Source organism: Cyrtonyx montezumae, unplaced genomic scaffold, assembly GCF_038088225.1.
Source record: "Cyrtonyx montezumae isolate F1298 unplaced genomic scaffold, pur_monq_1.0 scaffold_9, whole genome shotgun sequence".
NCBI lineage: Eukaryota > Metazoa > Chordata > Aves > Galliformes > Odontophoridae > Cyrtonyx > Cyrtonyx montezumae.
Window position 1 is genome coordinate 9,076,436 of NW_027072100.1, and position 12,019 is coordinate 9,088,454.

At 40.8% G+C, this 12,019-nt stretch overlaps 1 protein-coding gene across 2 annotated transcripts; it reads right to left on the minus strand.

The window, feature by feature from the left end:
* Window positions 1-801: 801 nt before the first annotated feature.
* On the minus strand, window positions 802-12,019 carry YTHDF1 (YTH N6-methyladenosine RNA binding protein F1). Of its 2 annotated transcripts, XM_065754607.1 has the most exons (5): window positions 11,706-12,019; window positions 11,365-11,389; window positions 9,856-9,935; window positions 5,254-6,780; window positions 802-1,100 (listed from the first exon to the last, which is right to left on the minus strand). In XM_065754607.1, exons 1-5 carry the CDS (start codon window positions 11,730-11,732, stop codon window positions 1,074-1,076), a joined length of 1,686 nt encoding a protein of 561 aa, XP_065610679.1. In that variant the 5' UTR covers window positions 11,733-12,019; the 3' UTR covers window positions 802-1,073. The 2 variants fall into 2 exon arrangements, with proteins under 2 accessions (XP_065610679.1, XP_065610678.1); XM_065754606.1 differs by lacking the exon at window positions 802-1,100 and having other exon boundaries at window positions 4,889-6,780.

The window sequence follows — 12,019 nt, forward strand, 5'->3', positions numbered from 1 at the left end:
GAAATTAGACATACACACTGTCAATTTTAAACATCTGAGGCATAATCCATCATATTATCCATACTATTAGTTCCTACGTTAAAGCTCAGCATTATTGGTATAAAAACTTCAAATGGCATTGGGATCTGGGGGAGGGGAGGGAGGGAGTAATGAAGGGAGGATTAAAAATGATCTGCAATTAACTAATAACACCTGAAGCTGAAACAGGTTTAAACACATCGTCCAAAACCCCTGCAATGTCGATAGCATCACATTATTATTTCATTATTAAGCTACAAAACCCATAAAGCAGAATTATGGCTGAGAGAAAGCACTGCGCTCGCTCCCGGCAGGATATGGTCTAACAAATGCACACTGAAGCACTGCTCAACAGAATGTGAAAGGGAAATATTTTCCAGAGAAACAATTTCACTGACAGTTTGATTTTCCTACGAGACAGAAAAGAAACCCAACGATGGCGCGTTAGCGATTTTAGAAGTGTAATCGTACAGATAAATAAGGAGGCATCACAGCTGCACAAACTGATCTCAAATCGTGTGGTTTTCATCTCAGAATTCTGAAGTGCAGTACCTTAGGAAGATTTTTAAATGACAAAAATAAACCAACACATGGTTTCTTACGTTTGCCGTGAAGAAAAGGGGTTTGGGAGGAGGCTAAAGGAAGGTTTGTCATGTATTCTCCATAATCTCCATGTCTGGCTAGGAACATAATCTGTGCCAAAATAAAGTCTTTGGGAAGCACTGACACTTTCGTATGCTCACGTATAGGTCCCACATTAGGTTCATATAACTGTTTACCAACTTAAAAAAATAAAAAGAGACACACCTTTATTCATGATTTCTACAGAATTTTACATAGAAAAAGATACAAATTAATGCAGATCCGCTTGGGCAAAAAATAAACTACAAAGATGCAACAACTTAATTTCCCCTGCACGAGAAGATATATTGGAGCTGAAAGCTTTAGTTGGTCCTGATGCCAGGATACAGCACCAGAATACTTAAATTTTGTTTCTCAGTCGAATTTAATATCAGTTCTAGTATATATATATATCAAACTGTATACGTATATTCTTATTGTTTGTTTCGATTCTGACGTTCCTGTAAAGAGAAGAGAGTTAAAAATAGTTAAAGATCTTAGTCAAATGAATGACCAAAAGCATTTTTAGCAGTGTTACAGCACTGACGTGATCCCAGACAATGATTCTATGCTTTGTTCAAGAATCAGTGTCGATACATTTTAAAGTACCTGACCAATCCAATGACCTGCCAACAACTTAACACTAATGTACATCTCCAAATGGGACAGCTGAGTAAATACCTGCACAGACACCCCATGCTGATAGCATATGGAGGACACAGCAAGGAACGTATGGGATACCATCAGTGGCAATTAGAATTGGGATCTGTAATATTCTGCTTTCTATATTACTTCAGCTACTGCAGCAACAGCACAGCCTCGAAGGGGAACTGTCTCTCAAGGCTGATACTCTTATTTGATAGCAACTAGAAATACATTACAAAGTATTTTGTACTCAAAGAACAGTAGCTCTTTGGCCCAGCAATTTGGCTCAAACTGTTTCTTTACTGAATCTCATGAACACTGAACACAGAGCAAGTCACTGACCACTGCAAGACAGCATCACCATTTAAAGGATCCACAGCAAACAGAAGGGGCACTGCCCTCCAAAGAGCTTAAGTGTAGATGCAGCACTTAGGGACGTGGCTTAGCAGGCAATACTGGCAGTAAGGAGACAGCTGGACTAGACTATCTTGAAGGTTATTCCAAGCTTAATGATCCTACAGCATTATTAACCTTCTGGCACAAAAGCACGTCACCGTTTTATCAGGAAACACAATTAGTGTTTATCTCAGAGCAGCACTGTTTCTGCTTTTTTTGCTGAAAATGAGCTTGTTGATTCAGGAGCTTTCTGAGATGCAACTCCTCTGCAGTTCCAATGACCCCAAGTTGCAGGGCCTGGAATCACTGCCATGACACAGAGCAGAGGTGAGCACACAGTACTGGGACATGTAGTTCAATAAAATCTGCAAAGACAAATTGCAGACACTACAGTAGAACTACCCTTCTATCCTACCACGTTGCAAATGAAAATACAAACCCCTGCAACAAGTTTATTTTCTTTACAACCCTTTATCTTCTTTTTGAATATTTTCTCACACGTGTTGCAACTTCATGTTTTAAGAGCTTCAGCTCTGAGCACAGAATTTGCACTCAGGACTCATTCATGTTGCAGCAGCTTTTGGAACTGAGTGAGAAAAGCAGGGGGCAGGAGAAATCTCATGCCACTTGTTTTTTGGCTTACCCTTTCCCAGGTTCTGGATCATCTGATTAGACGGAAAAAGTTTATTGCTATGGCACATCAGAAGCTGGAGTCGCATGCCAGCACAAACAAGTCTACCATTAGTGAAGGAAACACTAGCTAGAAAGAAGTTAATGTTAAAAACAAACTGAATGCTAGTGGCTTGCACCAAATAGAGTACATGATGTCATTCTCTTCCATACTAAACATGTATAAATAAAAAAATCACTCAAGCTCTCTATGATTAATTTCTCAAGAATTCCAGTCATACCAACTTGAAATCCAATTAAGATGCTGCATATGTAAATAGCCACTTGAAAATGTCCTTTAAGTTACCTTAACCAGCAATGAGACTCTTCAGAAACTGACATAGGAAAGTTAATTCTGGCATACTAAGGATGGTGCAATAGCAGCAACTCCACAACAAGAAGTCCAATTGTAATGTATATGCTGCAAAGAAACTCTTCCAGTATTCAGCTACACTTCTCATGTTCATTTATACAACAAGAGTGGAAAAAAATTAACTTTCCAGACAATTTCAAGGAACATATCCCAATGAACAGTACCTCTCTTTTCACACCCTCACTGCTCTTCTGCTTTATTTCCCTAAAACCACCACCTTCCTCAGTGTACTCTGATTTTCTGTGCAGTGTGCTGTTTTCTAACCCAGGTGAACCTCAGAAAGGCTGAAGTAAACTTCAAACTTTGTTTTCTGCTGTGTCATATAAGCTAGAGCTTCAGCTTAAAATGAGGCAAAAAAAAGACACTGCTATTTTGAAAAACTGATCCTGTTATAAAAGCAGTGACCTAAGCAAGTATATTAACACTTGAACTGAAAGTGCAAATAGCTACGTACATTAAAATAACGCAAAGCAGGGTCAGCTCAGTGGGAACATCAGCACACTGAGCTACTTCAAAGCAAAGGAAGCTCAGCATTCAGTAAGCTGCCATCTGAACCTCCTCAGGCAACTGAGTTAACTGCTCAAGAAGGCTGGATGCCTATCACTTTCACTACTTGATGCAAATATGCACCAACTGGTTTAGATTCCCCAGCACTCCCACTCCTCAAGCACATTATTCTCTCCTCCAGCCTTTGTAACAGTCACACAGAGACTCAGCATGAAAAACAGATCCAATCCCCTCCCTGTACACATTGGACTTTTTGACTTGCTACAGAGAAGTCAGGACAGAAGACTGAGGGATGTCATTCTCCCCCTTTATTCCACCCTTATGAGACCCCACCTGCAGCACTGTTCTCAGCTGTGCAATCTCAGCACAAGAGCAGGTCCAGGGAAGGGTCACAGATCAGAGGGCTGGGGCACCTCCCCTAGGAAGACAGGCTGAGAGATGGGCTTGTTCAGCCTGGAGAAGGCCAGTATCCAGAGAATACAGGCAAGCTGGTGAGGGAGCCTTGGTCAGGGAACATAAGGACAGGGCAGAGGGTAAGCTGTTTTTAAAATAAAAGAGGGTAGATTTGAATTATATTCAGGAAAGAAATTCTTCACTCTGAGGGTGGTGGGACACTGGAACAAGCTGCCTTGAGAAACTGCAGATGCCCCATCCTTGGAAGTGCTCATGGTCAAGCTGCATAGGACCAAGTCCTAGCAGGTACCTCTGCCAGGGCACATGGGGTTGAAACCAGGTGATCTTTAAAGGTACCTTCCAACTCCAGTCATTCTGTGATTATTTAGGATTCCATCCCACACATGAAAACAGCTCTCCTCAAGATACAGGTGGCATTAAATATCAAATTGCCAATCACCCACTGAACGAATGAAATGTTGTGATAATGACTTTTAGGTTTTAGTTTGTGAAACCCCGCAGAGAGAACAGAACAAAAACTTGCCAACCCTGCTGTGTTGAAGTATGCTACGTATATCATATCAGATGGTTAGAAAAAGTTGAGCTGGAACTTCTTAAGACACTGATCTCCTTTTTTTCTCACAATTAAAGGGTACATTCTAAGAAGACAGGTTAAAGCAATTTTATCTTAATTTTTAAGTGCCAGTAAAGCCATTAAAACAGCAACTTCAACTTCAGCACCACCAAACCTTAATCTAAATACATTTAAACACAAGTGTAAGCTGCACTAACCCAGCCTGCTCAATAACTGCTTTATTTAAAGCACTACTCAAAAACTATGTCTTAAACACTATTGATGCAGCAACTTCTAAGAGTCACCTAACTGATAATTACACATCCCAACACCTCGTGTTTTGTCAGTACATTACTTCCAGGCTATCTAACCAGAGAAGGGCATTCCTGAAACTGAGATCATGGGACAGATGACTCCTGGGGCCATGAAAGCATATATAAAACACTTAACACGCTTTCCCAGTTACTGCCCCAGTTTCTCACGCATCCTCACTCAAGACTTTTCAAGAATTAATAAACATATTAGACCCAAGAACCATTTGCCTTTATTTACCCAAGTAATACATACATGGGGCTTCAGAAGCAGAAACGATCTTCCTAGCACTGTTCCAAGTTCCAGCAGTTTTAGAGAACTCCTTTTCCAGAGATTAACTGAACAAGTAAGATCAATCTTCTTGCTCTTAACAGTAATATACAAATTTCAAATGCCAACACAGGTGTCAATTTTGATAAACGAGTTCCAGTCAAACAGTGCTTAAATACCTCCTATTTATGAAGCAAAATGCTTATGGAGCAACTCTGAAACTGAAACTAGTTTCTAATCTATTAATTACTTTAAGATGCTACAAAAACCTGGATGTAACCTATTTTGCCTGTGTCAGTGCTTAAAGCTTTTGCTTCGAAATGTATTTGCTATGAAATTGTGTCACATAAATAAGCATTGGTTGAGAGGTGTTAAAAACATTTTTAACTCCTACTTACATTTTTTCCATTATAGCAGCCTTCACATTTCATTTTCCCCATATCTGTGTATAAAATAAATTTTTTAATAAGTTTACCTTCCGCACCACCTCCTCCTCTTCTTGGCGCTTTTCATAATGAGAAAAGTCATCAAAGATGGAGGTCGTGTGCTTGTAAGTAGCAATAATTTTAAGCACTTGTTTTGCTTTTTCTAAGGGTACCTCCTGTGTATCACGGGAGTTTGTAACAGGTTTGTTGTCATTGTTCTCCAGCCTGATGTGTCGGAGCTGGTTGTTGGGCACATCCTTCACAAAGATCCATTTGACATCAAATTTCCCCTTCCACTTGTCCTGAGACCAGACACCTGCACTGGTGCCATAGTCCACAGGTGATTTCATCTCCGCAACTCCACAGAAGTGTCCACTGCCATTGACACTGAATAGCAAGTAGACTGGGCCCTTACTGTTCATGGACCGAAAAGCACTGTCCAGGCGCTTGTTGCCATGCTCCGTGCTACACCAAATAGAATACTTAATGGAACGATGAATATCATCCTCAGAATAGCTCTTTATTATGAACACACGTCCATTTTTAAGGTTCCATTCAAAATCTTTAGGATTATAGCTGTGAGCAGCTTTCAGTTTTTCAAGAACAGGATGGGACTCGCCACTCGGAACGGGGTTAGGCTGGGTACTACCAGTTGAATTGCTGTCATTACCAGTTCCTCCACTTTGGCCAAAAGCTGCATTTCTGTTGCGAGGAGCAATCCAGCGATTTTGGGGCGGCTGCTGAGGGCTCTGATACTGTGGTTGAGTCAATGGAGGCGGCTGAGCAGGAACAGGCTGAACAATTTGTTGCTGTGGCTGCGGAACAGACTGAGGAGAAGGTATCTGCTGGGGAGCAGGAACTTTTGCCACAGGACCCTTATTGTCCCAAGTACCTATGTCCATATTATGCTTTATAGGAGGAGGAGGCAATGCTCCTCCAATCACAGGTCCAGTTTTTGTTTTCATTTTAGGTTGTGGTTTTGCAGGTTTGCTAGCTATAGCAGCCCATGAAGTTGGTTTAGATACTGGCAAGTTTACATTTGATCCACCATTACCAGAGAGGGCACCCGTCATCCCAGCACTGTTAACAACAGAACCTACTGTTTTCACAGCCGAAGCCGTAACATCTCCACCAATCTTAAGTCCAACCATTCCCTGTTCAATACTGTTCATCCCAGGAGCTTTATTTAAGGTGTCATTATGAAATCCTGTTTGTCCATCCACGATGGTACCTCCCAGTGAGCTAGGTGGATAGCTGTAGCTGCTCCCATATGCTGAACTTTGAGTCTGCTGTCCTTGGGATCCACTTGTTCCCCAAGCTGAGAAGGCAGGATTTTCAGGGAAAAAGTTAAACCGATGTTGATAGATATTATTTCCCAGACCCCCAGGCTGTCCAAAAACAGCATCATGCATAAAGTGATGATCTCCATTACTGAGCTGTCCATAGGTGGTGAGATATGGGATAGGAGGATCTCCTCCTGTAGACCATGGTGCTTCACTGAGAGAGTAGGGAAACCCAATAGATGGTGGATAATAACTTGACAGATAAGGATCAGTCATTGATGGATAGCTACTGTTCTGTTAAAGAAAAAAAAAAGTAACTTCAGATGTATAAAACTTTGTATACAAATAGCCACAGCACTACATCACCAAACAGAAAAGAACAGTGAGGATAATTAATTTCTAATTATAGACCTTACTTTACATTCCAAGACCAACTCAGAGTATTTTGACCCTATGTGAACTTTCACAATACGCTCCAGTACTACTGGTACACAGTAACTATAGTACTTGAGCCTGTAACAAACTCAGTTACATTAGTATAGAGTCTTTTATGGCTTCTTCTAGAATTATCTAATCTGTTAACACTCCAATGTTTTGTGTCTCAGAGGATTAAAGGTACTTAGTATATCTTACCTATCATAAAGTTGTAGAAATTGCTTTAATATGACAGCAAACAGAAAATGTGAACACAGTCCTCATTAAGGGATTGTTCTGAAGAGTCAACAGAACTTTATGAGCAAAACATACCTGAGGTGGTAAAACATACAAAGCTACTTCTTTTACACAGGACCACAGTGAGATCACATACTAAGAAATTTGTCATCTGGAATAAGACATCCAGTCACTAGAAACTGAAATCAAGTTGACTTACATGCTAGAGACAAGTACACAAACACGACACATGCCACTAAGCTAAACTGTTCATGACAGACTTTATTCAATTGTTCCTGAAAGCCTCTTCCTCCCTCACCAGCAAAGCTACAAACATTCAAGAGTGTCTACAACTGTCCTCCCAAACAGAACATCTTTTTCACTCCTATGAAATAAAAGACTGACCAATCATAAACCAGCAAATGCCTCTCTGAAATTCTACTTCTAACTCCCTTACTGTCTCAGCTGCTTTTTTAGACCAGGTTGAGAAGCCTTTTCTTCCCCTTCAATCTTCTGCTGACACCTTATTTTGAAGCATCCAGTGTTTCTCATATACAACAATGCAAAAGAATAAATATAGAATATTCCAAAATGAGATTTTTTTATTCTTTAAGTAAGCATGAAACATAGGTAATGGAAACATTCTAAAAAGATACTCTAAATGTAATTATCACTGAGGAGGAAGGAAGGTCAGCATCTCCTGTTTAAGAGTTGAACAGTAGCTACCCTTTTTCCTTACTCACAGAGAAAGGTGATTTTCAAAAGAGGATCTTTCAAACTGCAAGATCCCAATCCTGAACAAATATTCCCTATAAAGCCAGCAAAACTGCTTCAGTCCTTTCTCCAAGCGTGAGATTATTTCCTAGCTCCTTCAGAAAATGAAATAAAATGACTCCCTGCTGAAGATGAGCATTAATATCCAATTGATAACTGTCATTTTCATTACCCGTTTCTCAGTTTGCTCCCTTCCATGGCATCAAAATTAATATCCTTTCCATAGAAGAATGACACCATAAAATGCCACCAAGACTTAAGATTCACCACCACAATCACATCTGAGATTTCAGCAGCCTAAATTCAACGTTACTGATTCACAAGACATCACAGCTGCCAATGCCAATGCTCACACTGTCTTCATGTAAAAATTCCATCACCAACAAGATGTGTACTATCTGCCTTCCTAAAAGAAGATCCTTTAAAATGGACGAAATTTTCTAAGCCTCCCAAGCCAAAAGAATCTATATTTAGTACAGGGAAACATTTTCTTCTGGGAGACACTGAATCAAGGTTACTATCAATGCATTGTTTCTTAAATTGTTAACAAAGGAAAAAAGTAGAAACAAACTCTGGCAAAAAGGAGGGTAGAACAGTTCTTATGAGATACTCATCTTTGTGTATTCCACAGATAAACAGTTTGTTAAGTCTGAGAAGTAATCTAGAGAAAGCAGATGTTCCATTCTACAATATTTTGTTAAAGAATTCCAGACAATTACTGAGACTCACCTCCTGTAATCACAGTCTGAAAACTTCCCTTAATAGTGTTAGAAACCTTGCTGAATGTTTCAGCAAGCATCTCTACAAAGCATCCAATCTATTCTGACTGGCATTATGCCAGAGCACATAAGAGAAACCCTGTCAGAGATCCTCCATTGCAACAGTAGTCACACTCATTTCAACAAATTCATCCTTGACCTTTTCCTACTTTCTTCTTTTTTAAACAACCATTGTATTAATTAGGGAGGGAATCCATTCTCCAAGCAGTACAATATCAGAGTCCTATTTAATGCTATTGTCACTTTCCACTTAGAACTGTTAAGACCACCTACACTACTATTTCCTGCAGCACACCAACTTCTTGTTGCAGCATTAAAAGTCAACGGAGCTATGCTTCAGGGTATGTAGGTATCCAGACTTTTACTTTTAAGCACATAGAGGTTCTTCTGCCAGCACGTTCAGCAGTATCACCAACATTAACAGTGGCATCTATCAGCTTCAGACTGAACTGCACTTTTACTTTTAAAAACATACCACTTAATAAAAGATGTACCTCTACCAGGACTCATTCTCTCTGAACTTTCTGAACATTATGATCACTTCTAAAAGAGTGAAAGTTGAGCCAAAAATTACTTAGAAGATATTTACAACTATGACGGTATTTAAGTTCTAGACAATGTATGGCATAATTAACCAAATTATATTCAGAGTTTGCATTACAGGGCATTCATTACCTTATTAAAACGATATGCTTTTCAGATTTGAGATATCTCAAAGGACAGGAAAGAAGAGCAATATTTGTTGAAGTGTAAAAAGCAAGCAGGACATCTGCAATCTTTTCTTAAAAGCAATACCCAAATTTCAACAACAGTAAAAGATGAATTGTGATACCCCAAAAATCAGGAACTCCAGACTCCCACATGCAACTCATCTATCAAAGAACTGCAAGATCAAGTGGTTTGTCATAGTCCAACTATATCAACAACCTGCAACATGAGGAGCAATCAGCAGACACTAGTTGGAGCATTAACAATTTTCACTGCTGGCCATCTGGATACACATAGTAATGTCAGCTTTGTGAGCTGTAGTTGTATTTCTAAGTAACACAAAATGCTAGTCATTTCTTTTCTCATTTCTATTTAAGGAATTTGCTTCCTCAACACAACCCTATGGAACCGAGTCCCAAAAGCATGCCTAAGATGAAAAACAAACAAATACACCAACCTGATTTGACTGCCCAGAAAGGTAAGGTTCAAAATCGTTGTCGTGAACTGTATCTTTCTGATGTAATGAACCATTTTGTACTACAAAGAAAGAAGTTACAAGACATTATAACACTGCTTAGGAATGCTTCAGTAGAGTTCCACTTTATGTCACTTTGAAAAGCCATATTTCATCACAGCATGAGGAATCTTACAGGAACTTTTGTCCCCTGATTTCTGTCTGTATCGCTGCTTACTAAATTGAGCTTGAGTAAATTTTTCCAAAATTAAAAATAAAAACCAAGCTTTCCTATAAATAAGTGAATAGACAACCCCTGTGAGTCATCTCTGAGCCAAAAAATACATGAGTTTTGTAAAAAATAAAAATAAAAATAAATTAGGAAACATCAGATGTTTTGGTTTATAATTAGAACTCTCAGAAACCAATTCACAGCTCTCCCAGCATGTGGTGCTTACTGCCTCAGTTCAGTTAGCTAAAGCGAGATCAGGTGGGCTTACATTTAGTTAGAAAACAATGACTGCTGTGTGCCTTGATATTCTGCCATTTTTATCAAATTTTTAATCTCTGAAGTGTGTAAAAGAGATACTTGCCTTACCCAAATGCCTCCTTATACATAAATTATTATGTGAAAAACAATCAAAACCCATTACTTAAAGCCACACAAAAGCAAAACTTAGTGGGTTACACCAAATAATTCCCTTCGTTGTGTTAAATTTCAAGAAAATAAGCAAAACACCACATTACATGATAAAAAAATACAGCTGCTGTTCCACAGAACACGTGAAGTAAAGCTACACAAAATGTAGTGTTTTCAGACAGTTTAGACTGTCTGCAGAAGCAAAGGAGTGTACACAAATATCAGCAACAGCTTCAAACTTCTTGTGAGCAGAGATAGTTGCATGCTTAAGGCAGGTTATGATAAATCAGAAAGCATTTATGGGTTGAAGATACTGCTGGTTTCTAAAGCAACACAATTTACAGTTACATAGAGATCACAGAATCAATTGGTATTTTCTTGAATGGCTTACTGAAATGAGAAATCAGATGGAGCATGGGTGTTGACATAAGTTTATTATCTCCAGCAGCTAATTACTTAGGGAATTTTAATTAAATACAGTTAAGTTTGTAGGCTTATTTATCAGAGATCATACCTATAGAGCCAACAGCAGCCCAGTAACGGAACAGTGTTTGTATAGCAGGAAATATTTAGAAATACTCATACACTGAACAGATAGCTTTTGTTATTACAAGGAAATGAAGAGACTTGTAAGTACGCTTCATATTATCTTGTATTTCTGCCCACTGTAAACTTCATAGCAATAAACGGAATGGCAAGCAAGCCCGTGCAAATAACAGCTCATAAACCTCTGAAACAAAGCACAACTTCCTTTGTTCCAGATGTCCCCCACAGGGGCTGTGAGCAAAACCTGACTGCTAATCCACAGGTACCTGCACAACTCATCTCCTACAGGGGCTATTTCAACAGCAAGACCTCAGCGCGATCCTCACCTTTATTATCCTGTCCTTTCGGTCTCTGGAAAGCCACAGCACACGAGTGGGTACAGGAAAAGGCACAAACAAAAAAAAGAAGAATACAAAGAAGATGATTTTAGGGAAACGCTCATACTGACACACAGTTGATGGGGAGGGATGGGGGCCTCATAGGAAACAGCCGCAACGCACCGGGGCTGTCTGAGCGGAGCTCATACGGCAGCTTTCAGGGCTCATCCAAGCCGGTCTCCCCCAGGAACGGCCCGGCCTGCAGCGCGCTGTGCCCGCGGGCGAAGGCACCGAGAACAATCCGGGCCCGAAAGCCCAGAGAGGAGCAGGACCGACCCCGCGCCGCTTACCTGAGGGTCAACGCTTGTGGCAGACATAATTCATGTACGGGGCCGCCGTGGTTCAGCAGAGAGGCCGAGAGGGAGCTCCGGGGCGGCGGCGGCTGTCCGCACAGGGCCGGGAAGGGGCCGAGGGGGAGGGGAAGGGGCCCGCGCGCCGCCGCTCGGCGCCTCCTCAGGAGGCCCGGGGGGCGGTAGGCCGGCGCCGGTCGCGCGCCTCGCCGTGCCCTGCCGGCCCCGTTCCTTCACATGCCCCCGGGCCTGCCCGCCTGCGCCGGGCCGCTGCGAGGGACGGAGCCCCGATCCGCCAACTCCAATGGCGGCGG